The sequence below is a fragment of the Propithecus coquereli genome, unplaced genomic scaffold, assembly GCF_000956105.1.
Source record: "Propithecus coquereli isolate 6110/MARCELLA unplaced genomic scaffold, Pcoq_1.0 Scaffold79, whole genome shotgun sequence".
Lineage (NCBI taxonomy): Eukaryota > Metazoa > Chordata > Mammalia > Primates > Indriidae > Propithecus > Propithecus coquereli.
In genome coordinates, this window is record NW_012154062.1 from 2,320,996 (window position 1) to 2,347,628 (window position 26,633).

General features: G+C 44.5%; 1 protein-coding gene across 1 annotated transcript in view; it reads right to left on the reverse strand.

Moving 5' to 3' along the window:
- The window catches only part of CSGALNACT1 (chondroitin sulfate N-acetylgalactosaminyltransferase 1), a 77,998-nt gene extending 61,350 nt beyond the window's left edge, over positions 1 to 16,648 (reverse strand). The window contains exon 1 of the mRNA XM_012662913.1: positions 16,015 to 16,648. Within this exon, the coding sequence (XP_012518367.1) occupies positions 16,015 to 16,648 (634 nt within the window). The remainder of the gene's footprint in view (positions 1 to 16,014) is intronic.
- Positions 16,649 to 26,633: the final 9,985 nt, after the last annotated feature.

The window sequence follows — 26,633 nt, forward strand, 5'->3', positions numbered from 1 at the left end:
CGTGATGAACGTTCTTGATATAAATATTCAAGGACATTTGAGATTTCTCAGAATAAGCTTTCAGAAATGAAAATACTAGGAAAAAGCATGAACGTTTTGAAGGCTCTTGATACAAGTTACCTTACAGAATGTACCAATTTATTCTCCCACTACTAAGCATAAATTTTCACTTCCCCCACCCTTTCCAATATCATGTATCATTTTTTAAAGTGTTGCAGTTTAATAATCTACTTTTAAAAAAAATTCTACTTTTCAGGTAGGAAAAAATGAACCTTTTTTCTGTGTATATCAGACACCTGTAGGGTTTGGTCACATCTTTTTCCCATTTATCTTTTATGATGTTTGTCAGGGTTTAAGTTTAAGCAAGAACTTATGTCATGCTCATGTGCATCTTTAACCAAATAAAGTAGGGACTTTTTACATTTCACTCTTAGAATTTCATGTATGTCTCACATTGCCCAATGATTTGCAAAGGACATGACCGATTCTGAATAAATTTGGAACATAATTGAAGGGTACTAAGACCTACTTTTACATTACATACGCTTTATATGAGGCCATAGAATTTGCAATTTTTCATGAATTCCAGCGCAATTTAGTTTGTGGGTAGAGGTTACAGAGATTAATGATTTCATTAAACACGGAGGGAAGGCCAAAGTACACTGTGTGCTATTAATAAACTATATTTATTGACCATAAACATATTCATAATTCAAGGAGGTTCAGCCATGAACTTGAAAATGAATAATGTATTTACACTTTAGCCTTATGGGAACATCGGTAACCAGTGAGAATCCTTCAGAAAATGTTTAGAAATGTACAGGATTTAAGGAACAAAACACTAATTATAAAAAGAGCCGTGAAGGCTCTTGCTCCTAGAAGCATATAGCTGGGTCCGAAGCACACAGCCCTCATCCTGGGATCAACCAACATACCCTTGAGCTATGCATGGTCTATAGCAGACATTCAGTGAACGTTTGATGAATGTATAATTATCCCAGGGTGGTAAACTCCCTTATCTCTTTGAGTTGCAGCATGCTGCTCCTGGTCTCCTGCTTGAGATCACATATGCTGCCTTTTTCCTGGTGTCTAGTTTGAACTCTAAACCTCTACCCATGTCCAGCCCTTGGACTCTGGAACTCTGCTCCATCTACCCCGCTGGGGCCAGCCTGCCAACAGGGCCATGCCTCACCTGCATCGGGCCCAATGCCCCAGTACGATTTGGGCTTTGCCCTAAAGGTTCTCATGACAAGAGCATGTTCCACTTCAACACCAGCTGGAGGTCCAGCTGTGTTCTGGTCTTGTAGCTGTGCCATGCCGCCAGCCCAGCTCCTGGGCTTCCGTCACCAAATAGCTACTAGTCTAGCAATGGCATAATGCTCTTGGTTATTAGGCTTGAATGTTTAGCCTCGAACTAGTGATAGGATTGAAACTAGTGATATATACCTAGGAATGAAACTCCCAGGTCATTACAATTACTCTATGTTTAACATTTGAGGAACTGCCAAACTGTTTTCCAAACCCCCCTGCACTTTACTTTGAAAACTTATTTCCAAATTGGAAATTCACCTCGATGGTGACAGGCTAAAAAAAATTTTTTAAAAAGGCACTTTTGACAGTAGGGTCTTTTTTTATTTTTTTGGAGGGGAAGGAAGAAAAGGTGTTTTGTTCTCTTTCCTCTTGCATTTAAAATTCCTATTCATCTCCTAGGAGTGCAAGGAAAAAGTTAGAAAGCATCGTCGTAAGATGTCACAAGGAAAGGGACTCTGACAAAACACCAGAGCCGCTGGTTCTGCCAAACCGCTGTTGAGGGGCCACGAGCACACAAAGCCATGCTTTTTGCAGAGCTAGCTGGTGAGGGTAACCGTGCACAGCTCAGAGCTCTGTGCTGAGTGTCCCTCTCCGGCATGCACACCTGCAGCCCACCGTGATGGAGGAGGGATGGGTTTAGGGCACAGAGAAGCTTTGCTCCAACTCCTCCCAACAGGCTGCTAATCAAATTTCTAGAAACAACCTCACCTTTCCGGGCTGCCTCCTCCAGTCTCGGAATTTAGGGTCAAGACTGAGAAGTGACCTGTCATTTATTTTTCTCTTCTGGATTCCCCAGGTAGCCTGGCCGGCAGGAAGGAAGTCCAGTGATCCTGCCACCTCAAGTCCTGCCTCTGTTTCAACTACCCTGTTTCGTCACTTTAGGGAGTCAAACACTCACTTCTTTTTTAGTCAACATCATTGAAGCATTATCATATCTTATTGCAAAGTATAATAGCAACAGATTTTCAAAGTAGAATATCTGGAAAATACAACATCACCCATAATGCCGCCACTTAGAAAAAAATATAAATCCTTTGGTACAATATTTTTATCCTCTTGATCTTTTTTTACATAAACTGATTATTTTCACAATTAAAATTACGTTTTTCTCATAGCAAGGCTTTGCCCCAGTTGCTTATTTATTGAATAAATGATTTTTAGTTGCCACACAATATTCCGCTATATACATATTGTATAATTTTACCAGTCTCCTATTATTAAACATCTGGGTTGCTTCTAATTTTTCACTATTTTTAATTTTGGTTTTGAGACTGGATCTTGCTCTGTCACCCAGGCTAGAGTGCAGTGGCATGATCATAGCTCACTGCAGCCTCGAACTCCTGGGCTCAAGTGATCCTCTTGCCTCAGCCTCCCAAGTAGCTGGGACTACAGGTGTGCACCACCACGCCAGGCTAATTTTTCACAATCATAAATGCTTCTGTGATGAACGTTCTTGATATAAATATTCAAGGACATTTGAGATTTCTCAGACTAAGCTTTCAGAAATGAAAATACTAGGAAAAAGCATGAACGTTTTGAAGGCTCTTGATACAAGTTACCTTACAGAATGTACCAATTTATTCTCCCACTACTAAGCATAAATTTTCACTTCCCCCACCCTTTCCAATATCATGTATCATTTTTTAAAGTGTTGCAGTTTAATAATCTACTTTTAAAAAAAATTCTACTTTTCAGGTAGGAAAAAATGAACCTTTTTTCTGTGTATATCAGACACCTGTAGGGTTTGGTCACATCTTTTTCCCATTTATCTTTTATGATGTTTGTCAGGGTTTAAGTTTAAGCAAGAACTTATGTCATGCTCATGTGCATCTTTAACCAAATAAAGTAGGGACTTTTTACATTTCACTCTTAGAATTTCATGTATGTCTCACATTGCCCAATAATTTGCAAAGGACATGACCGATTCTGAATAAATTTGGAACATAATTGAAGGGTACTAAGACCTACTTTTACATTACATACGCTTTATATGAGGCCATAGAATTTGCAATTTTTCATGAATTCCAGCGCAATTTAGTTTGTGGGTAGAGGTTACAGAGATTAATGATTTCATTAAACACGGAGGGAAGGCCAAAGTACACTGTGTGCTATTAATAAACTATATTTATTGACCATAAACATATTCATAATTCAAGGAGGTTCAGCCATGAACTTGAAAATGAATAATGTATTTACACTTTAGCCTTATGGGAACATCGGTAACCAGTGAGAATCCTTCAGAAAATGTTTAGAAATGTACAGGATTTAAGGAACAAAACACTAATTATAAAAAGAGCCATGAAGGCTCTTGCTCCTAGAAGCATATAGCTGGGTCCGAAGCACACAGCCCTCATCCTGGGATCAACCAACATACCCTTGAGCTATGCATGGTCTATAGCAGACATTCAGTGAACGTTTGATGAATGTATAATTATCCCAGGGTGGTAAACTCCCTTATCTCTTTGAGTTGCAGCATGCTGCTCCTGGTCTCCTGCTTGAGATCACATATGCTGCCTTTTTCCTGGTGTCTAGTTTGAACTCTAAACCTCTACCCATGTCCAGCCCTTGGACTCTAGAACTCTGCTCCATCTACCCCGCTGGGGCCAGCCTGCCAACAGGGCCATGCCTCACCTGCATCAGGCCCAATGCCCCAGTACAATTTGGGCTTTGCCCTAAAGGTTCTCATGACAAGAGCATGTTCCACTTCAACACCAGCTGGAGGTCCAGCTGTGTTCTGGTCTTGTAGCTGTGCCATGCCGCCAGCCCAGCTCCTGGGCTTCCGTCACCAAATAGCTGCTAGTCTAGCAATGGCATAATGCTCTTGGTTATTAGGCTTGAATGTTTAGCCTCGAACTAGTGATAGGATTGAAACTAGTGATATATACCTAGGAATGAAACTCCCAGGTCATTACAATTACTCTATGTTTAACATTTGAGGAACTGCCAAACTGTTTTCCAAACCCCCCTGCACTTTACTTTGAAAACTTATTTCCAAATTGGAAATTCACCTCGATGGTAATCCATTGATGATGATCAGAAATAATGCCCACAGGGATTTTTCATAATTTCGTCTGTTGGATTAATCTTACAGGAAAAATAAGATTTGGGTCTTCCTGCTTTTAGCCTCTGGCCCACCCTGCTCCGTCCAGTGTATTCCCATATTTGTGTCTTCCGTGACAAGGTTACGATTTAGCACTTACATACAGAGAACTGGCAGAGAACTGACACCGATAAATACTAAAGCTACCTTAAGTTCTTTTTTCAAAAAGCTATCACATAAATATGTTCATCATCACTTCTTTATTAAACATTCTTGAGACATGTCTATGCAAGAGTCTAGGATGCTAGGTTAAAGCTACAGAATTGCAATCTCCTGAACACGTTCAGCCTCCCTATTCCTCTACCTCAAGGTAAGAATCTCTACTCAGAAGCCCTACAGTCACCTCGACCATTTTTTAAAACCTTTTAATTAGTCTCCTACTTTCTGTTTTTTTTTTTTTGAGGACAGATTGTGTCTTATTTTTATTTATTGAGCTAGAATTCACAGATCATACAATTCACCCATTTGAAGTATACAAGTAAATTTGTCTTATTTAGTATGTTCACAGAGTTATGCAACCATCACCATAACCTAATTTTAGGGTATTTCATCTTTCCCCAGAAGAAAATCTGTACCCATTAGCAGTCACTCCCCATCCCCATCCACCCACCTGGAGCCCTGGGCAACCACTAATCTACTCTCTGTCTCTATAGATTTGCCTATTTGGGACATTTCAGAGAAATGGAATGATGTGATAAATGGTCTTTTATATCTGGTTTCTTTCACATGATGTAATGTTTCCAAGGGCCCTCCGTGTTGTAGCATTTATCAATAATTCATTTCTTTTAGGGCTGAACAACTTTCTGTTGTGTGGATATGCCGCATTTTGTTTACCAATCCATCCACTCACGGACACTGGGTAGATTCCACCTTTTGGCTACCACGTACAACATTACTGTGAACATTCACGCACAAGTTGCGTGAATATGTTTTCATTTCTCATTGGTATATACCTGGGCATGGAACTGCTGGGGCATTATGTTCAACATTTTGAGTAACTTCCAAACTTTTTTCCAAACCCACCTGCACTCTAACCCTAATATACCCTCTACCCTGCTATTAGAATGACCAAGATAGAAAGCAACTAACACCAACATTTAAAATAGTCAATAGTTCTACATGCCCTATAGAATAAACTATAAACATTTAACGTAAAATGCTTGATAATCTTGGCCCTGCTTCATTCTTCTGGGTTGTCACCTTGCCATGTCCTCTCCTCCCACCTGGACCTTTCATATTCCTACTTGGTACTTGGGTTTCCCTCCTACTGGTCTTGTGACAGGGAAGCTAGCTAGTCTCAGGACAATGTTGTCCAACTTTGTCCATCTCCGGCACTGACAATGCCTAAGGCATGTCCAATGAATGAAGAGACTACTGAACAGCCATGTCCTTAAAAATCGCAAAACATCAATCTCACTCACTGCATCCTATTACACATCTATTCCCACATTTAACAAGCCGCGAAGATTCAAGCAGCACTTAACCTAATTGCCTCTCCAGCAATTTAATTTCCTCTGGCTCTGTCCCATACAATCAGAATCCTCCCTACAAAAACCTTTAGATGAAGTCACCTCTGAGAATTGTGTTTTCCATGCCATGGATAAACCAACGGAACACTCCAAGAGTAGAAAGGTCTAGTCCTTCCCTTCACCTATTCCTATAGTGAAAACAGGAAGCTGGGGGAAGGAGGAGGGCCTGGCAGGATTTAGGCAAACCTTTCCAGGATGGAGCCACCCTCCTTGGTGTTTAACCCTTTCCCACTGCAGCGCCTACAGGTCCTACAACGGGAATAAAGTCATCTGGGCACAAGGCTCAGAAGACCCTCCTCCCTCCAAACAAACTGAAATCTATCCACGGATGTTGACTTCTGATGAACAATGTTCACGGAAACAGATGGAGAGGGAGGAAGGATTCTTCACAGACCCTGTCTCTTGCTCACAGTCAAAATAATCTCATCAGTACCATCCATATGCTCCCCTTCTCTAGGTAAATCAGACAGACTCTGACTTATGGTGCAGAGAAGCACTGGCTGCCGCTGACAGCGACATTTACAGTGCAAGGAAATACAAGGAGATAGTTCTCCACTTACGAATGGGTTGTGTTCCAACATTCACTTGTAAGTCACTCAGAAAGCACAGAAACAATATTGTCTGTGGTGGCGAAGTCCTCGGACCAGCCCACCAAAACCTCTTAACCCATGATGTGCTTGCAGTACACCATTTATAGTGCTATATAAATCCACCTGAGCATGCCACTGTGAAATCCACTCACCATTCTAACTTTGAAAGTCAGAGTGACAGCTCACAAAGGGCAATGAGAGGGGGATGAGTCCCTCTCCACAGGACAGGCAGGAGGGGGTTGGGGATGGGGGAGCTCTAAGTCCTGCTGACCTCCTTAGGGCACAGGCTCCAGATGGTGGGGACCGGAGCAGAGAAAGGAAGGAAGCAGAGGTGACTGCCTGGGACAGAGTCCCAGAGGAAGGAGCAAGACAGGATTTGGAAGGGAGTGTGTAGCCTCCGGTCATGGCTTTCTTTCTGCACCGAGGGTTTGTGTAAGATGGCAGTAAAGAGTTGGGGCAGCAGGGCACACATCGGCCACCTGTGTCTCCTGCAGGAGGAGGGAAAATGCAGGACACAGATGGATAGCTCAGGTGGGAATGAGATATTATCTTTTCCTCTCTCATCATTATCCTTTTGACTCCCCTAATCCAGCGAGCATAGGAGTCGTGTCAACACTGGAACAAGACACAAGGGGTTCCAGGTAGACTACGGTGAAAGGAAGAAAGGGACGGAACTCAGTGACCCCATAGTCTGCCAATGAGGAAGACAGGGCTGACTCAACACCACCAGTCTGGGGCAGCGTCACAAGCTACCACAATAACAGTTTTACTTTTTATGACAATATGGCATTTAAGAGAAGATATCCAAGTGCCGAGCACTTACAACATTAAAGCTCAAAAAAAGGGAATCTGGGACAAGATAGGGTTTTACAAAGCAGTGCCATTTCTTCAATTCATCACCACAGAACACAGATCACAGGATGTGAGGTTTTCATTCAGAAGAAAATAGTCTGATAAGGGACTTGCAGATTTGAGGCGTTACCGCAACACTCCCACTCATGAGTGAAATCAATGCAATTCGGTCCTTTTGCACTGCTGGACAGTGCGTGACAGCAGACGCCAGGCTGTGAGGCTGTACGAAGAGGTTATCGATTTGTAGAGCAGTGTAAGTGGACAAAGTAATCAATAGGTTTTAAATTATTATTTTAAAAAGTGGTTTCAGACTTTTGCTCCCGTTCTAGGATATCAGGAGCTGAAAGAAGTATGCTTTACAATGCAGAGGGCTGGACCACCTCCAATGCAAGGCTTCATTTGAACCTAGTGGAAAGCTGACGTCACAGAGCAAACAGCTGGCCCCAAATCTGAGGAGAGGCAGATGCCTGAAGGGAAAGAAGACACATGAGCCCTCGCCCAGCGGGGTCGCTGCACCTGGCCACTGGCCAGAAGCAATTAACAAAATGATGAGGGCTCAGTGCAGACGAGCAGGACAGTGGAGCCCTTTGGGGTTCCCCAAAGTGGAGAAGTCTGCATCTTTCTGCAGGCTTTTTCTCCAGGAACTCTATTGGGTATTCACAAAAAAGATCAGCAAGAACATTAAGAAAGTGTCCAAGCCATGCGGGCCTGGGGGAGGGGGACAGCAGCCGTTGGGGGGCAGCAAGAAACTTCTCCTGGACCTTCCCCTCCCGTCTCCCCGCTGAGGAATCAAAACCTTATTGGTGGGGAGAAAACAGCAACAAACGTTCTCACCCTTGGAACTGGTGAAGACAGGATGCGGCTGTGGGAAGGGAGAGTGGGACAGGAAAACACCCCAACACCCAGAGACATGGTGCCTGCCTGGGACTGAGATTTCATCAGGACATCAGAGACAGTCCCACTGCCCTGCACAGCTAAGCCAATGAGCTTTGAGTAACAGGGAACAGCAGGATATTTGGGCAGTGGGGCAGGAGAGAAATGCCAAGAGACCTTTTCTGAGATAAGAGCAAAGGGAAGACCTTAATCGCAGGGCTGAACAGACAGTTGTCAGGCAAAACCACCTCCACGTTGAACACAAGGTATCGCTAAAAGAATCTGAAGCCTGTGGCGCACATGCGCACACACACCCACCAAAGTTCCAGGAGAGGGAAAAGCCACTTCCGTCCATAGGCGCCATATATTAATACTTCAGTCTGTGCCATCTACACAAGATGTCCAGCTTTCAACAAAAAGTATGAGGCAGTGGGAAAAGAAAAAAAAAATCCAAGACATAAAGCAATCATTGGGGTCAGACTCAGATACAACACGGATGCTGGAACTATCAGACAGGAAATTTAAAATAACTGTGATTAATATGTTAAAGGCTCTAGTGGATGACATGTATGATCGAACGGGTCATTTCTGCAGAGAGATGTAAATTATTAATTTAAGCATCAAACAGAAATGGTAGGAATGAAAGATTCAGTCATAGAGATTAAAAGTGCCTTTTTATGGGCTCATCAGACTCATTTCTGCTGCATTCGTTAACTTGAGGTGGGTCCATAAAAACTATCCAAACTGAAACCTAAAAAGAAAAAAGCTGCAAATGAACAAAGAAACAGAACATCCAAGAGCTACGAGGTTAAGCAGTGAAACATACACATAACTGGAATTCCAGAAGAACAGAGAAGGAACGGGGCAAAGAAATATTTGAACACTGGCTCCAAATTTCCCAAGATGAATGACACCATGCCACAGATCTAAGAAGCTCAGAGGACGCCAAATAGGAGAAATACAAAAACAAAACAAAGCCTAGGCATAATTTAGTCCAGTGATCCCCAATATTTTTGGCTCCCCAACGTTTTTGGCACCAGGGACTGTTTTCATGGAAGATAATTTTTCCATGGACCGGAGCGGGTGGGGGAGGGGTGGTTTCGGGATGATTCAAGTGCATGACATTTATTGTGCACTTTATTTCTATTATTAATTGTAATATACAATGAAATAATTATTCAACTCACCATAGGTTGGGGACCCCTGATTTAGTCAACAGTATTGTGCCAGTGCCATTTTCCCAGTTTTGATCATCGCACCACAATCATGTAAAACGTTGACATTAGGGGAAACTGGATGAAGGAGGAAGGAACTCTCCGTACTATTTTTGCAACTCTTCTATAATTCTAAAATGGTTCCAAAATAAAGTCTCCAGCAAGCAATTTTAGTGTCAGGTACTATATGGAGAATGTACCAGGAATGCCTGAGATAGAAAAAGAAAAAAATAACTTTCTGAAGAAGCTACTCTCTACCCCTGCTTACTCCCAACACCCTGCATTTGAGTTCTTGAGTTTGAATTTTAAATCAGATTTGTAGCCTATCCCAGGAACCTAAGTACTATTTATGGTATTACCTCTTTGGAAACAAATCCTCCAATCCAAGCAACTAACTTATAATGGAACCATAAGAGCAGAACAGACCGGTAAGGAGTATTGTGTACACCGTGGATTTTATATAAATTTTTCTCCTAAAAGGTTTTCGGATTTTTTATATATATAATCAGCTCCAAAATGGGATAAGGAATGCAAAGATTGCCATGAGGGATATGCAATTAATAAATAGGAAAACCTCCTGTTTGTCAATGACTGTTGCCAGAAGTTAGCAAGGAAGACTGGTTCCATCTGAACGAAGACCTATAACCCCAGCTGGAGAAATAAGTGCCTGCAAGCGCAATACACTACCTTGGGGAGAATGAGAGAGTATTTCCAGCTGGAAGGATCAGAAGAGATTTCAGAGAGGAACAGAAGGTAGAACATTGCCTACACAGAGGTCGGGAGCCAGGGCTTCTCCCGTGAAGGATTCTGCACCAGAAAGAGTGCAGAATTGGACCAGATCTTGTAACTACGGTGACTCTCCAGCGCCAGAGGGTCCCAGGGTCCTCGTGAGCTACAATCCCAGCACTCTTGGGCCCTGCTTGCTGCTTACGCTGGTTTCAACCCTAACCCCACACCTGAATCCCATTCTCCAGCCAACGTGCATTCTGGTACCCACCCTCTGCTGCCCACCGCTAAGCCCTTCTCACCCTTCAAGACCAACGCAGGTGTCGCCTCTTCCAACATCTTCCCTGACCATTTATTCAGCTGAAGCCAATTCTGAAGCCCTCTGCACCCATCAGTTTTTTGATTAAGCCTTGGAACAGGACTCATCCACGACCCTAACGAAGGAAAAACTGGGAGTCTGGTTAAAAAACTACAGATCTTTCCTACAAACTGCTTCCTACCCAACGTGTCTGAGGCAGTCAAAGTGTGAGCAGCAGCGCCTGCCCTGCAACAAGGCTGCACCGTTTATGTGGAGGTGGCCCTCTGCCTGCCTGCACAGGTAGTCTTCTAATTCCATCTTCCTTTTTCTAGAACTTTCCCTCCTGTCCTCATCACCTTGGAGGTAGGACTGGCTACATAGCTTGCAGGGCCCCCGTGCAAAATGAAATTGCCCCTTATTCAGAACTTAAGAATTTCAAACTATTCTGCAACAGTAGAGCATTTACTCTAGCACGGGGCTTTTCCAGTTTCAGGGCCCCCATGGAGGGCCTGGAGGTTGGATTCCTGCCCATGGGCATAAATCCAAGGCTGGGCTCCTTTCTCACCTTGACCACAAGGAAGACTTCACTCTGCAAAGTGTAGCCTCAGACTATTTATTTGCATTTAAGCCCCTTATCTCTAATTTTGGAATAAAAAGCATTTAGGAGCATATAGGAGCTTACATCATGAGCAAACAAATGAGGACATTTGAAGGCGGTAATAAGATAAAGGGATGAGAGAGAAACCTATGATCACACAAGCCTGCTCCAAACTTAATGGCAAACCAACATGGTGGTTCAGCACACACACAGAGAACGAGGGATGATCAGAAGGATCGTTCTGGCAAGTTCTGCCGCCCTCGCCTCCCTGGAGACGCTAGCTGAGAAATTGAAGGCTTAACTCAGCACCTGAAGTCCTTTTGCTGTTCTGCCCGCCCGAGTCCCGCCTTGCCGCACCCCACACACAGGTGAGACCCATCCACTATGCCAAATCCACACTTTCCCTGATGTCTGCACCGAGATCCCCAGATACCCCCCACCCCAAACTCCCAGCGATGCACTGAAAACCTGCCTTACCATTTCCACCCCAAGTCACAAAGCTGCCAACAAGGACAGCTATCACTGAAACACATGCCAAGGAAAGGGCCCACGTCCTGTCCACTATAGTCCCTGGCACACCGCTCCCCAAGCACCACAGGCCTCAAAGCGTTAGCCATGCGGTCATAGAGTGTCCTTTAGAGGTTACTTAGTGATACACAAACAATGGAAGTCAAAACAAACCTCACTGTCTCCATGCGGTCTTGGCTGTAGAGTACAGGAGGCTGGCATTTACTGTGCAGCCTGCTAAGGTTTTATAACTATCTCCATATGCCCTTGTTTTAAGACGTACATTCTAGCCCATTTTGTACTACTACAACAAAATACCCAAGACGGTAATTTATAAAGAATGGAAATTTGTTTGCTCACAGTTCTGGAGGCTGGGAAGTCCAAGATTAAGGCACCAGCAAGTTCAGTTGTCTCATGAGGGCCGCATCCTCCGGAGGGAGGGACACCGTGTCCTCACATGGCACAAGGACACGCTACTGAAGGTGCTCCGTGAAGCCTCTTTTACAAGGGCCTTAATCCCTTATATAGATGGAGGAGAAGCCCTCACGCCCTAATCACCTGTTACAGGCCCCACCTCTTAATCCTATCCCATCGGCAACACCTGAATTTTGGAGGGGCCCCATTCAAACCATAGCATCTTCAAACCCTTCACTTGCTTGTGGATCAAGCCTTTTGGCCGCAGACCCATGCTTGCCACACCACTAACCCTGCAGAGTCTGGGGGAGGCCTGGTGACAGAGAGCAACCCCACGGCACCGGCGCACCAGTGCCTCCCATAGGAGTCACGTTATCAGATGTTTGCGTTGTAAACAAGGAAGAATTCAGAAAGCTAAATTATTGTATGGAATGATGTCAAACTGACATCCAAAGGTTTTATTTAAAAATATGAAAACAAAACCAAAAGATGTGCTACTCAGATTTCAGTATTAGTCTGCATATCCCATACTAAAGGAATAATTCGACTACAAACATAAAGAAAGGGGTTTTCTGTTTACTTGAGATAAACAAGCATCTTGAGGCACAGGACATGATCATGTCTCTACTTTCCACTTCTTTTCCCAGATGGTTGTAAAAAATTAGCGCTATCATGTAAGAATCCAACACAGACGCCAGCGCCAATGAAGCATCTGGGGAAAGGGAAAAGGTGACAACTATTGTTCCCTCCGTGTTTTAGAGACAGATAGTAATTAGATCAACATAGATAAATTGGGCAGCGATCCATACGATACTCTCCCTCCGCAAGCTGCACAGGAGGGAAGAAAGTGGCCACAGCCAGACACGACCTTGTAAATCATCCCTCTGAATCCCTCCTTTTATTAAGCAGTATCACAAAGAGTGGGTGGCTTGTCCTGGGTCACCCAGCAGAGTAGATGACAGAGCATCCCTCAGAGATGGTTGCTTGGCAAAGCTACAAAGAAAGGAAGTCGAAGCAGTGCTTTGTATTTTGCAGATCAGACAGACCTGGAGGCTGGGCTGCGTAGGACGTCAATGTCAAGTCTCTTGTTGCCAGATGTGGAAACTGAGCAAAAGGTCAAAGCCCCACAGCTCCTGATGCCTGTGTCATCACGCCACCTGCCTTACAGTTAAGTTTTACAGGACTATTATCACCTGGAAGGATGCCACCGGCTTTTAGTATTATTTCTTTAAACACAAAGAATCCCCATCTCCGTCATATTAGTTCAGGGTTCAGCAAATTTGTTGCCTTCGTTTAGATTAGAACTTTCTGAGAGTGCAAAACACGCCCACATCTAACCTAAAATTTTCCCATGGACTTTTGCAAAATGGCTCCAACTTGTGGACTACTGCAACCCCGAACACAAAATTACTCTAAGGTTACGTCCGGAAACCCAAAGAAGTTATTTTAAAGATCTACTGCACCCTTATAATATCCTATCACTTGCTCTAACTCATTATAAAAGATCTCGAATCAGACCTTTTCCATTCCTTTCTTTCTCCTTAACTAGGTGTAGATCAAAGAACCGTGAACCAGAATCGAAGAGGTCTTTGAGTGTGATTCAGTCTAATCACCTCTCTGAAGATAGAATCATGATTTATAATCTCCTGGTCAAATGGTCACCTAGGTGATGATAGAATTCTTGTAATGGCATAAATCCCACTTTGTTCTGAAAAATCACTATTTTCAAAGTTACTTCTTATATTGCTCATAATTCTGCCTCCCTGAAGCTTCCTCTGACTGCTGGAATCTTTCATCATGTCCCACTATCTGTGAATATAAAATTGCCTCCACAATCTTGTGTTATTGATAAGAATTGTTAGAAATGAAATAAACTGTGCTGTTTATGACAGTCAAATCTGTATAAATATACTTAAAGTGTTTATCTTTATTTACTCATATGAAAACAGGTGACTAGACTTTCACCACATTTGGGAGATACATGTGGATTGATCTGCCTTAAAATACCAGCCGTGTGCTGCACATAAAGCAACACTGCGTGGTTACGATGAGAATGTCTCTAACAGAAAGTCAGCCAAACCTCAGAGCAAATCAGCTCAGGGACAAGAGGCTGGTGTCACTGCTGATTGCCAAAGACAGGCCTTAGATATTAAGATGTTGTGCACAGAGAAGCAGAGATTCCAAATATGAATGCAGATTGAAAATCACAAGGTCAAACATTCAAAATTATAGGCATTGATTTGTAATCAAGTTCTTTTGAAATTGCTTTGTATATGGGCAGCTCTATGTAGCATCCTCCAGGGAGAGTGGCAACCAGGATTTGTTTTTTAATGATATTTAATGATTTTGTCTCCCTGGGAGTCAGCTAGCAAGATTATATATGTGAAAATGCTTCATAAACTGTAAAGCACTATAAAATGTGATGTTGCATCATCATTATATGTTGAACTCTTACCGAGTGCTCACCATGTGCTTATTACTGGTTAGCTGTTGAATGTTCTAGACATTTTTAATATCTCATAAAATGAGTAAAAATAAAAAAAAAATACTCCAAAAGCTTGATCGTGTAAAAGATTTCTTTACCCGGCTCTAGGTATATGAAAAATAATGATGCACTAAAATTGTATAAATTTATGGTTCATATATAAAGTGGAAAAAAGCATAAGACGGGAAAGTACCCAAAGAGAATAGGCATAAATGACAGCAGGAGGGCTTTTGATATGACTATAGAGCGTCTGTCTCCCTCAGAAGCCATGATTTGGTGGTTGCATGACCAAAGTAGGGAGTGAGGTTAGGTGGACACAGCTATATCCCTGGGCAAGTTGAAGTAGATTCTATCCAGAAATGGGGAAAGAACTAGATGCCCTTGAAGACATTGCTTCTCCTAAATTATTAGTTGATTTCTGAGCTGGTATCAATAGGTAAGTTAATAAGAAGACACTAATGTCTTCCAAGAAACTAGACACAGGCCAGGTGTACAGTGACTCACGCCTGTAATCCCAGCACTTTGCAAGGCTGAGGAAGGAGAATCACTTGAGACCAGGAGTTTGAGACCAGCCTGGGCAGCATAGCAAGACCCCATCACTACAAAAAATTTTTAAAAGCTGAGCATGGTGGCACGTGCCTATAGTCCTAGATACTTGGGAGGCTGAGGCAGGAGGATTGCTTGAGCCCAGGAGTTTGAGGCTTCAGTGAGCTGTGATTGTGCCACTGCACTCCAGTCTGGGCAACACTGTCTCTAAAAAAATTTTTTTAAATATATATATAAAATAAATAAAATTAGACACGAACACGAATTGATACCAGGCTGTCCTGTGCCCATGAAAAGAGCTGATTTCCACGTGTTGCTGGTTTCCACGTGCTCTGACAATCTGTACAATACAATGCAGAGGTTAAGGGCATGGGCTCTGGAATTAGACTTCCTGGGTTCAAATCCCGGCTCCACCACTTGCTAACTGAACAACTTTAGGTATTTACTTAATTAATCTATACCTCCATTTCCTCATGCCCTCATGGAGTCATTATGAAAAAGAAAATTAAAGTATAAAGTTCCTAGAACAATGCTTGGCACATGCAAGTACAATACCACATGCTTGCTATTATTCTATTCGTGGGCTTGGCAACCTGGTCCAATTACTGGAAGCGCTTGTGAGAAGGGGAGATTAAAATTGCCTATCCTATTCTATTTGGGTTTCAAACTTTTATGTTTATATTTTGTTTTATTGCTTTGAAAAGAAAAACGAAAGCAAGAAGTTCTACCTCCTGCCAAGGAACAATGAAACTGTCCACTCAATGACTGTGGTTTCCATGAGAAAGAAAGTGGAAACAGATGTTTCTGCAAAATAAAAATCCATGCTATACCTTTCGTGGCGCTCCCATAAAACTTTCCACCAGCCATCCCTGAGCCAGCTGCCAGCCTCCTGCAGCTGGAGTCTGCCTGGGTGCCAGGACCCCCAGATGCCTTTTCTCCCACTTTGCCCCCCACTGCACGCACATGCCAACCTTCTATGAAATCGGAGGCCGTGTAAGGACGCTGGTTGGGGCTGCCCTCCGCAGGGCTGTTCAGGGTCTCCAAGGCCGATTCGATGGCTTCCACCAACTCGTCCCGTTTGTCCTTCCTCACCGGCTTCTCCTCGGGGTGGCGGGTCAGGCCGGTCTCCAGCTGGTACACTTTCTGCAGGGTGAAGCTGTCGAAAGGCACTGCCGCATACTCGGTGGCCAGCTTGACACCGGTGTGCACCTCGGCCTTGTCCACCTGCGAGTGCAGGAAGGCCAGGAGGTCCGCCTGGGTCTTCTCCGGGGGCGCCCTGTCCAGCCCCAGGCCTGCGGGGTCGCTGGCTTGGTACTGCCCGTTCCTGAGCTGCTCGCTCCTCTCCTGCAGCTCCGCCTTGAGCTGCGCGATCTGTCGCTTCAGGCTGCTCACGTAGTTGCGGTGCTGCTCCTCCCACTCCTGCAGGACAGCCTGGTACCCCTCCTTCCCCGTGGGGCCGTTGGCCCTGGGCAGCGCCAGCTGCTCCTCGTCGCCCCTCGGAGTGCAGGCCAACATGTAGAGCACGGAGACGGCGCAGCAGAGCAGCACCAGCAGCACCGCCACCCGGGAGACCCACGCGAGCAGCCCCCGGCGAAGCATCCTCATTCAGGCATCGGCCATGCGTCCGGCACCAGCGACATCCTTCCCTGGGCTAGACCACAGCACGCGTGCGTTTGGGGCCCCCGGAGCTGCTTGCGTCCATTGCCTTCTAGAACGCGTCCTGCCCCTTGGCATTCACCACCGCACGGAACGGCTTCCCTACTTGCAAAGGATGATGTCGCAGGCAGAAGCGATGAGATAAGTGACACCTCCAAGTTCTCGCCTTCATTCCCATCATAGCCTTCCAGATGTGCAGCTGACACGAGAGGGGACCTGGGAGGAGACACAAAGGACAGCAACACTTAATCAAAATAGCAACACCCCTGTGCTCTCTGCAGCAATCAGTATTCAACAGACCTCCTAGGAGGTTTCTGGAAAAGGCTTATGATACACGAAAAAATGTTATTTGATGTTTGGAAGTCACAGCACAAATGTGCTCACCTGCGATGTCACATATATACAGAACAAAGGGCACGGAAAACAGACCGAAGGAAATGTGGCAAAATGTGAACAATAATTCCCTCTGGGTGGAAGGATTCAGAGAGATTTTTTCCTGCTTCTCGCTGTTCTTTCTGTATCTTGTAAATCCTCCATATGGCGATTGCCTGCAGGGGACTGCTGGGCTAGGGCCCATCAGCAGGGGTGGGTGCAATTAGGTGAGGCCCTCGTGAGTTCACCTGCGTGCGCTCATTCGGGGCAGGCCTGAAAGTGGCTCAAAATGTTGTCCCAGCTTTCCGATGAGGAGGCGAGGAAGCACCCAGAGGTTCACATACAGACACAATAAGTGTGGATAGTATGGATAGTGACATGTTCACAAGGAATCAGGGAACCAATTCTGCTTGCAGACTGGGGAAGAGGAGTTTACCCTAGAAAGGGAACGCAGGTCAGAAATACCGTCCTATTGGGACTCAAATACCAGGCATGTCTCTGCTCCAGCCTCTACGAGGAATTCCGTGTCCTGACTGCTCATCAGAAATACTCAGATCAGTCTCAGGGCCTTTCACGTGCCCTGTCCCCAACTCCAAACCCCTGTGACAAAGGACGAGACCACCTGACTCGCCTTCCCCATGTGCCCTGGGAGCACCTTCTCCCCTCCTCCACCCACCTCACATCCCCCCCGCACGCTCCCTTTTCAGGGTTCTCCGTCAATGTCCTGTCCTCGGCTCCCTCTACCCAGCTTAGCCAGGAAAAATAAATAAACAAAAGAATGATTAATGGAAAACAGATCAATTAAAATTTATCATTTAGGGACATTTTTATAAAACCTTCTAGATGCAACTTTCTTTCTTTTTTCTTTTTGGAGACAGGGTCTCACTCTGTCACCCAGGCTAGAGTGCAGTGGCCTAGTCACAGCTGATTGCAACCTTGAACTCCTGAACCTAAGTGATCCTCCTGCCTCAGCCTCCTGAGTAGCTGGGACTACAGGCACGCTCCACCATGCCCAGCTAATTTTTCTGTTTTTTGCAGAGATGGTGTCTTGCTCAGGCTGGTCTCGAAACTCCTAGCCTTGAGTGATCCTCCTGCCTCGGCCTCCCAAAGTTCTGAGATTACAGGCATGAGTCACCACACCTGGCTAGGTACATCTTTCTATAACACTTCTCTTACAAACAAGTTCCCCATGGATACTGTGCCTTTGCCATTTTATTAAAAACTTGACATTTTTAATAATCTCCACAATAACTAAATTATTCTTTATATAGTTTTTCACCAAACCCAGAAAGCCAGATTCTGGGCCAATAGTCATCTCATTTACTGGTGGTCTGTCCCATTTACTGATGAGAAAAAGGCACCTAGCCCAGACAATTAGCAACTTCGGGACTCTCGGGAGAAAAGAGAAAGCTGTTGTTCTCTGAATATTTAGTAAATACTAACAGCCTCATTGACTCTATTTAAATATTCACCTCTATGTTCTACGTCTGCACACGGAAGTTCTTCTGCTACCCAGGAGGTGCACCTCTTACAGATCCCACTAGGCTATCAAAATAGTTTATTTCTCAATTTTCCTAAAAATTCAACATGTTACCTTCTTTCTAATATTTCCCTTGGCCTGAGGAGTCTCTCTACTATAATTTAGAACAATACACAGTTATTAGTGCTAAGTTGAAAGTGCATGTTTAGCCCTAGAAGCCTTTTCCATCTGATGAAAATCTTGGGATTTGTATAATTACTATAATTCTGTGATTAAAAATATCTCAGCTTTGGTGTTCAGGCATCTTGCTGTTTTTAACAAAATCTCTCAGATAAACCCATTATATCCAAGTATTAAATTACCAGTGAAGACATGTTATCATGTTATTCCACCACTTGAAAGACTTTAAATAGGTTGTCATTAAAGACAAAATAGGCAAATCAGAAAACAGAAATGGAACATTCACATATCTTATTGTGCTGTAGATACTGAAAGTGTGTGATTTTTCCAACAGATTTTTAAAATGGAATAATTATCATATTTTCATAAAAGATTAAAATCGTGATGTTAACTGAAAACAATGTTTCAAGATTAAAGATTAAATAATCTATGATTAAAGAAATTTAAAACTAATATATCTTTTTGTTTTGTTTCATAAGTCTCTTCGAAATCTAGTCTGGCTTTTGAAATTCACTAGTTTAAATTTAGAGATTATTTGGTATTCTACTCTTTGGAAAAAAAGAATAAAAGGAAAAAAAAAAAAAAAAGAAAACCACCCAGATCTTTAAGCAGAATGGACTTTTTAAAAGAAATAACAAAAAGCCATAAAAACTGCTGCCAAAGAGGCAGTGATGAATTTTCCCTTTTAAATGTCAAGAGCTGATAACGTATGTCAGAAACAAAACTCCGCATTCCTTAACAGACAAAATATTTCCAAACCATGCCAGCAATCGAATCTGTAATCAAAAATAGTAACAATTGGCTGTATCTGCCTGCTCAAGTCAGGAGAGACTTATCCTTTGGATTCTTACTTCTATGGAGACTTTAGGGTTTTCATTTGGCAGCACAGAACATCGTTCTTAAAAGTGGGTGTCACTTTGCCAGCTTTGCCACCTTCAGGATAGAATACCTCGATGAGATGTCACCAGACCGAGGTAGACCTAGACCACTAAGGCACCGTGCAATCTCTCTCTCTCCGCAGAGATGCTGGGAGAATAAAAGAGTTAACATTTGTATTGTGTTTACAGATTTGCAGAGAGAAAGCACCGTGTAATTACCAAGGACTGCTACAAGTTAGAGATGACAGTGAAAATGCAGCTTAACATGGTCACAGAAGCACTGTGCTACTATTTTAAAAACCTAGAAAGGCCCCCAGATTTTAAATGAGCTCAGTCTCTTGGGGGTGATGAGGAGCAGGGAAGAAAGACAGAGCAAGAGGGAGTCCTTGTCAACAACCAATTTTAAGACCCTTGGGAGAAGAAGAAAGATGCACATTCCTGTTTTTATTTTTAATTGCAGAAAACCCTTGTGCTCATCAGGTTTGTTGCCACTGACGTTTTTGAATGTCCATCCTTACTAAATCTCTCTTCCCAGTACCTTCCCATCCCTGGCCGAGCCGTCAATGATGGATCTATGATGCACTGTGTCTGAAAGAGTAGATTTATTGACCGGACTGAAGGGGACATCCACGTTCAATGCCTTGACTGCCATTCTTACAATCTTTGGGCAGCAAAACAATGGGGAAAAGGCTTCTTTATAGTCCTCTGTGGAGGCAAAACACTGTTGCACAGCAATAGCGCCCACTCTGGTCTGAGTCCACCCACAACAGGGTTATTCCAAGAACCCTCAGACTGGAAAAGGGTTTTCATTGTGGATTGCTGTTCCATCATTCTCACGTTAGAACAACGCTAGAAGCTTTTTCACTAAGGTGCATAGTAGGGGCTGCTTAAGGCACATGTAGTACTTCCTGAGCTTTTAAGGAGGAGAATGTGAAAAACACAGTGGGCCCAAGCCAAGGGGTCCAGGACTCCAAGTGGAAGTCATGTAACAACTGTGACATCCCACCCGGACCAAGAAACACCAGGATCTCCAAATAACACGGCAATGACCCAAAAATGTGTCAGAGACACAGCCCACTTCATCTAGGATCGTGTCTTTATTCATCTACATAACAAACAGGCATTGAGCACCTACTGTCTTCAATGCACTGCATGAGAAATTACAGGAGATGAAAAGGCCACCCAAGCACAAATTCCAATCTCAGCAAGCTCACCAGCTTGTAGAGGAGCTAAGGTCTTCTCAAGTAACTATAATTTGAGCCCCGAACAAACAAATGCCATTAACATTGATATAAAGTGTTAATGACGTGTTTCCACCGACCAAATGTATGGGGGAGGGTGGCAGAGGGGAGGATTTGGGAAGTAAAAACCAATACATTTTAAAATGACAAAAATTTAAGACAAACGTTATGACTCACTAATATTGGTTAAGATACGCAAGCGGCTACAGGTACTGTTTCCCATTTCATCTTAAAGTGGACACTCTTAGAAGGTGAAACCAAGGCAGGTCTAAGTTTGGTCCAAACCCTAAGACTTAACCCAAATATGGCCAGTGGCTATCAAAATTTCTATGACAAAGGACAGAAAAGTTGCAATTATGGTGAATGTAAGCATTTCACTCTGCAGATACCAGTGAGCATTTTGGTGCAAGAGCTGCATGCTCTCACAGAGAGGCTGCCAAGATGTGTCTGCTAACGTCCACAAGAAGCTCATAAATCACCAAGGACTCCAGGACAAGCCCCGCTGATGAAACACTGTCAGGGTCGGTGGCGGGCAGAAAGGACGGTAGCTTCATGGCGAGACCAGGTCAGGCAGCGCTACACACTATAATGACAGGCCTTGTGAGTGATAAAAGAAACTATTCAAGGAGGGGCAGTAAATTCTACAAGACATCTCCACCCTGTGTGCAGGCACAGCCAAAAAGGTTGATGGAGAAAAAGCCGAGCAGTGTCTACGGGGTCAGGAAGTGGTAGACCAAAGCCCCAACGCCACCGTGCGAGTCTCTGCCACTTGGGCGCAGACAATCAGCTCTTTGACAGCGGGGGCACAAACTAACCATCAGTCAAAGGATTAGCTGTACCAATGGAACATAAACTGAAGTCATATCTTTTGGATAAACATACCATCCTGAATGTGTGTGGAAAGGATTCTTAGTCAAAGAGTTTTCAAATGCTCTCAAAAATGGATACAAAGCTAGCACTGTAGATTTTATTCAAACATATGGCTTCATTGAGGAGTCCCTCCACCTCAGTGTCATTCCTGCAAGCAGGGCATGGCAGCCAGCTTCCTGGACGGCCGTCAGCAATGCCTGCCTCCCTGTACCCACACCCCTGTGTGTTTGCTCCCACCCTGTGCTCGGGGATTGATGTGAGTAACCAACAACAGACATATGGCGGAGAGGGTGGCACGCCATTTGTGAGATTTTGGGTGCCCTCTCTCAGCAAGGTGCCATGCTAGAAATAGTCCTTGTGGAAAGGCCCACAGCTGAGCAACTGAAGCCTCCAGCCTCCAGCCAGCAAGGGACAGGGGCAGGTCCACTGACAACCAGCTGAGCAAGCTTGGAAATGAATTCTGTGGCCACAGTCAAGCTCTGAAATGACCAAAGCCAGACAGCTCAATTGCAACCTTGGGAGAGTCCCTGAACCAGAACTTTCCAGCTGAGCTGCTCCCATACCCCTGACCCTGAGACCCCATGAAACAATAAACGTTTGCTGTTTTAAGCCAAGTTCTGGGGTAATTTGTTACCTACCAATAGAATGAATACACAGCCACAGACTTTAGATACACATAAAATGCGATCTTCCAACCCACAGTATTTTTCGATTTATAAGATGTTTTCATATGCCTTATATCCTATGATACAATAATCCTGTAAAGCCAGAAAGACATTACTATTATCACTTCTCAATTTGGGTAACTGAGGCTCAGAGAAATTTCATGACTTGTGTAAAGCCACAGAAGCTGTAAATTGTAAGACTGGGACCGATCCCCTCTTTTGACTCTAAGCCCAATGTGCCTTCTACAACTCCAAAGCCCTCCAAGTCTCTACTCTTGAGCAATGGTCATTTATCCAAAAACGGTTTTTGTTGTTGTTATTGTCAAACATTTTGGGAAATCAGTAAAATTAAACTAAAAGCTCTCATTATGTTTTAGGGGTCCCTAAGACTCCTGTCTCTAAGACTGGAATCAACAATGGAGTGTTATGTAGAAGAAGCTGACGATCGTAGCACAAAAGCCATGCAACTGAGACCTGGTGACACACACAGCACGTCTGCCTCTCATCCAGTCACTGTCACTGTAGTGAATGGCACAAGCGCCCACCAAGCTGCTCAAGTGAGAAGCACGAAAACCTCCCCTAAGCCCCCCTCCCCCATCGCCTTCTGCCATTGACTTATCACAAGTCAACACGATTCCACTTCCAATATATCTCAGATAGTTCTCGTGTCTCTGCCTCCACTCCCAGCCTAGCCAAGGCTCCATCCTCTCCTGCCCAGACAACACAGCAGCCACTGAACCTCAGCATGGGGAGGAACTGACACACAGTCACAGATTTTAGATTCACATAAAATTCTACCTCCCAACCACACAGCATTTTTCATTTTATAAAATGTTGTAATACGCCTTATGTCCAATGATACAATAATCTTGTGAGGCCAGAAAGACATCACTATTATCACTTCTCAATTTGAGACACAGGAAAGGGGGACATAATGTGGGACAGCAAAAGTCTTGACATCAGAGGAAAATACTGCAAAATTCAAGAGAAGACAGATAAACGCCCCTACAAGGGCTAAAAGACCCTAACGCTCCTACTTCCTACTCCCAGGACATTCTGTTCACAGACGTTTCTTTATATGTGTATACACACACACAGAAAAACACACACACATTTTTGCCACCTGCCTTCTCTTAAAAAAAAATGAGTATATACAACCAATCCCGCAACTGCTAATGTTGAGTCCATAGTAATCTCTTTATACACTTTATTGGCTTAGGGTTGAGTATAGTCATGCATCGCTTAACAACAGGGACATATTTTCAGAAATGCACTGTTAGGTGACTTTGTCGCTGTGCAAACATCACAGAGCACACTTATACAAACGTAGATGGTGGAACCTACTACACACCTAGGCTGTATGGTACAGACGAGCAGGTGGCTGTACTCAATACCGCAGGCAACTGTAATACCATGGTAAGTGTTTGTGTATCTAAACATAGAAATAAATCTATTCATGTATAAATTCTACATGTTTGACAATATTGTTGAGTTATGTATTTATATAATAATACTTCTAAAATAACGAAGTGTAAAATATTTTTAAATCATGTTTTCTCACCCGATGGGCCATCTGGGCACCTCAGGGACTTTGCTCCAGGTTCCGAGTAAGTGACCTCCTGATTGTATTACAAGTCTCCTCGGGGCAGAGGTCTTGTTCCGATTCCAGGACCCCAGCACCAGGCTCCTGCCTCCACCCCCCACTTCTCAGGGGACCCAGCCTCCAGATGACTTTCCTACCTCTGGACCCCCTGTCTCCATCTCAGGGTCCCCACGACCTGCTGGCAGGCCACATGCCTGGGCTGCCAGGCCCCTGCCAGGAACTGCTTCCCTTCCTTCCTCACCGAGAGGGCTTGGCCTTGGCCTTTAAGATGCTCCTCAAGACTCTGCCCTTGACGTTACTGTGTAACCTCATTCCCCAGAGACCAGACAGCCCTGGCCCTGCGGAACAGACTGGCTCATTCCTTCTCGGTCAGGAATTCCCTAGCTGGGAGGTATCCTCCATCCCCTCAACTTCACGTTGATCTCCTAAAAGAATCCTTCTGATTCCATTTCCCCTACTTTGAAGCAAGAAAAGGGAAATGTGGCAAAAAAAAAAAAAAAAATCGCCCCTCTAATCAGAAAATGAAGGCACAGAGATGAATCACAGCTACACGCACCTAAAGGCCGGGAACTAAATCCAAGCCCTTTCTGCTCTTCTCTTTTGCTTTGATTTTGGTTTTCTAATTTGCTGGCGAACCTTTGCAGAGAAGATTCGATAGGGAGGGTCTGCCTGTCTCTGCACAGACCTCCCAGGGCCACGCCTGGCCACCTCCCCCCTTGCTTTGGGTGGACCCTAGAGGGTGCAAGGAGGGAAGAACGCTGGCAGGAGATGGCACTGCCAAGCCAGATGCGTAGAATAAAGAACCTTTTCCCCACTGCAAGACGTCTCAAGCACATAGGCAGGGCTGAGTCAGCTGCCAAACCCTGCAGAGACCTGCCTTGTCTCCACCTCCCCATGGGTCTTGCAGGGATCTTGGGAGTTGGTGGAGCCACCCTGCGCCACAAAGCGAGAACCTCGCAGAACCAGGTTCCAACACCGTCCTATTGCTCATAATTACAACCACTAGCATTTCCTTTGGGGCCTGACATCACACTATGCACTTTACAAACATTATCTCATTTAATCCTCAAAATAATCCTATGAGCTAAGTCTTATTATCCTCATTAAAGACAAGGAAACTGAGGCTTAAAGCAGTGAAGTAATTTGCCCAAGGTGCACGGCTGGCAAGCTGCTGAGCCCAGCTTCCAACCCAGCTCTGATGCTAAAACCCGCTGCTACCCACTAGGCTGTACTGTTCGACACCCTTAATAATCCTGAACTGCTTGCTGAGACCTGTTCCTCATTCTGCACCCACTGTGCCCAATTTTTCTTGTTTCTGATGAGTCTTCCAATTAATGAGCTTCCCTGGCCCCTTCAAATGTGGCATGAAGCACTGTTTCTCCAGCTATCATGTTTTGCTTTCCCATTGAGGTGTGATTTGCATTTCCGCAGCTCCTAACAGCTATGCAAACTCACATTATCCTGATAAATAAAGCCCATCCCAGCCAGGCCCAGGGTGAGCCTCGCTCTGGCCCCATCACTGGCGTATGGACAGAAGAGTTCTGTGACATCCAAGGGCTTCTGAGCAGATACCCACACATTAGGTTTAAGACATCTCAGCTGAAAATCATCCTGGCAAGTGGAATTTTTAATCAACTGAGAGATATTCTTCTTTGGAAGGAGAAAAAGAGAACATCTCTGAGTCAGTTCAAATGATGGCTGGCATCACTACAGAACTCCCTCTTCCCTCCTCTAGAGCACTGCAAAAGTAGATGCCCAGGCCATGGCCATGTTCCATGTTTCAAGCTAATATTCCCCCGTGCAGGCAGGAGTCAGCCCCGCCATGCAGAGACTCAGGAAAGCATCTGCCTGGGGAGCTCAGGTCCCGAGGTCACCCAGCACAGCTTCCCGGAAAATGCACGCTATTAACAAGGAGGGGACTAATTAAAAGTGAGCAACATTGCAGGGCCAAGTACCTTCCAGCTAAGCAGTAAGCGCAGGGCCCCCAGCAGACTGCAGGCAGAGTTGCTGAGTAAATACCAGCTACAAGGTGAGGTCAGAGGTGTGAATCACACCATACCACACTGTGCTGCAAGGGCTAAGGCGGTTGCCTGGTGCAACAGGCTCAACTCTATGTATTTACAGTAAAAAGCAGCACAGAGAGGAGAAAAACAGAGCTCTCTCCTTGCTGATAAAATAATCCATGCACCTTATCAGCAGATAGGAGAAGGGAGGTGGAGGATGAGAAGCAATGCTTACCAATGATTTTAAAACATTTTTCAGACACTGATCTCCCAGAACAAAGCACGCTAGAAAGCCCACTTCATTAACAGGTAGAGGTCAAGTACTCTGAGTCTAAAGTAGTGGCCCAGGACCCTTTCAGGCAGCAAGTACGGCTGATGAATCCTTGGACCTCCCGCCTTCCCTGCTGTCTTGCATCAACCTCATCATGACTTCAGTGGCGAGGCTCTGATCCCCGTTCTCCAAGACTAGGAAACTGGAGTTCAGGAGGGCTGGGTGACTTGCCCACACGGCTGGTGGCCCCCGCATCCTACAACACTGCCACTATCATCTACTTCCACCAGCCTTGCGCTGCAGAGGGAGTTTGCTCTGCATATACAGAATTAAACACCACCAGCAAAGGGGAAGGTGGTGCCCGCAGCAGG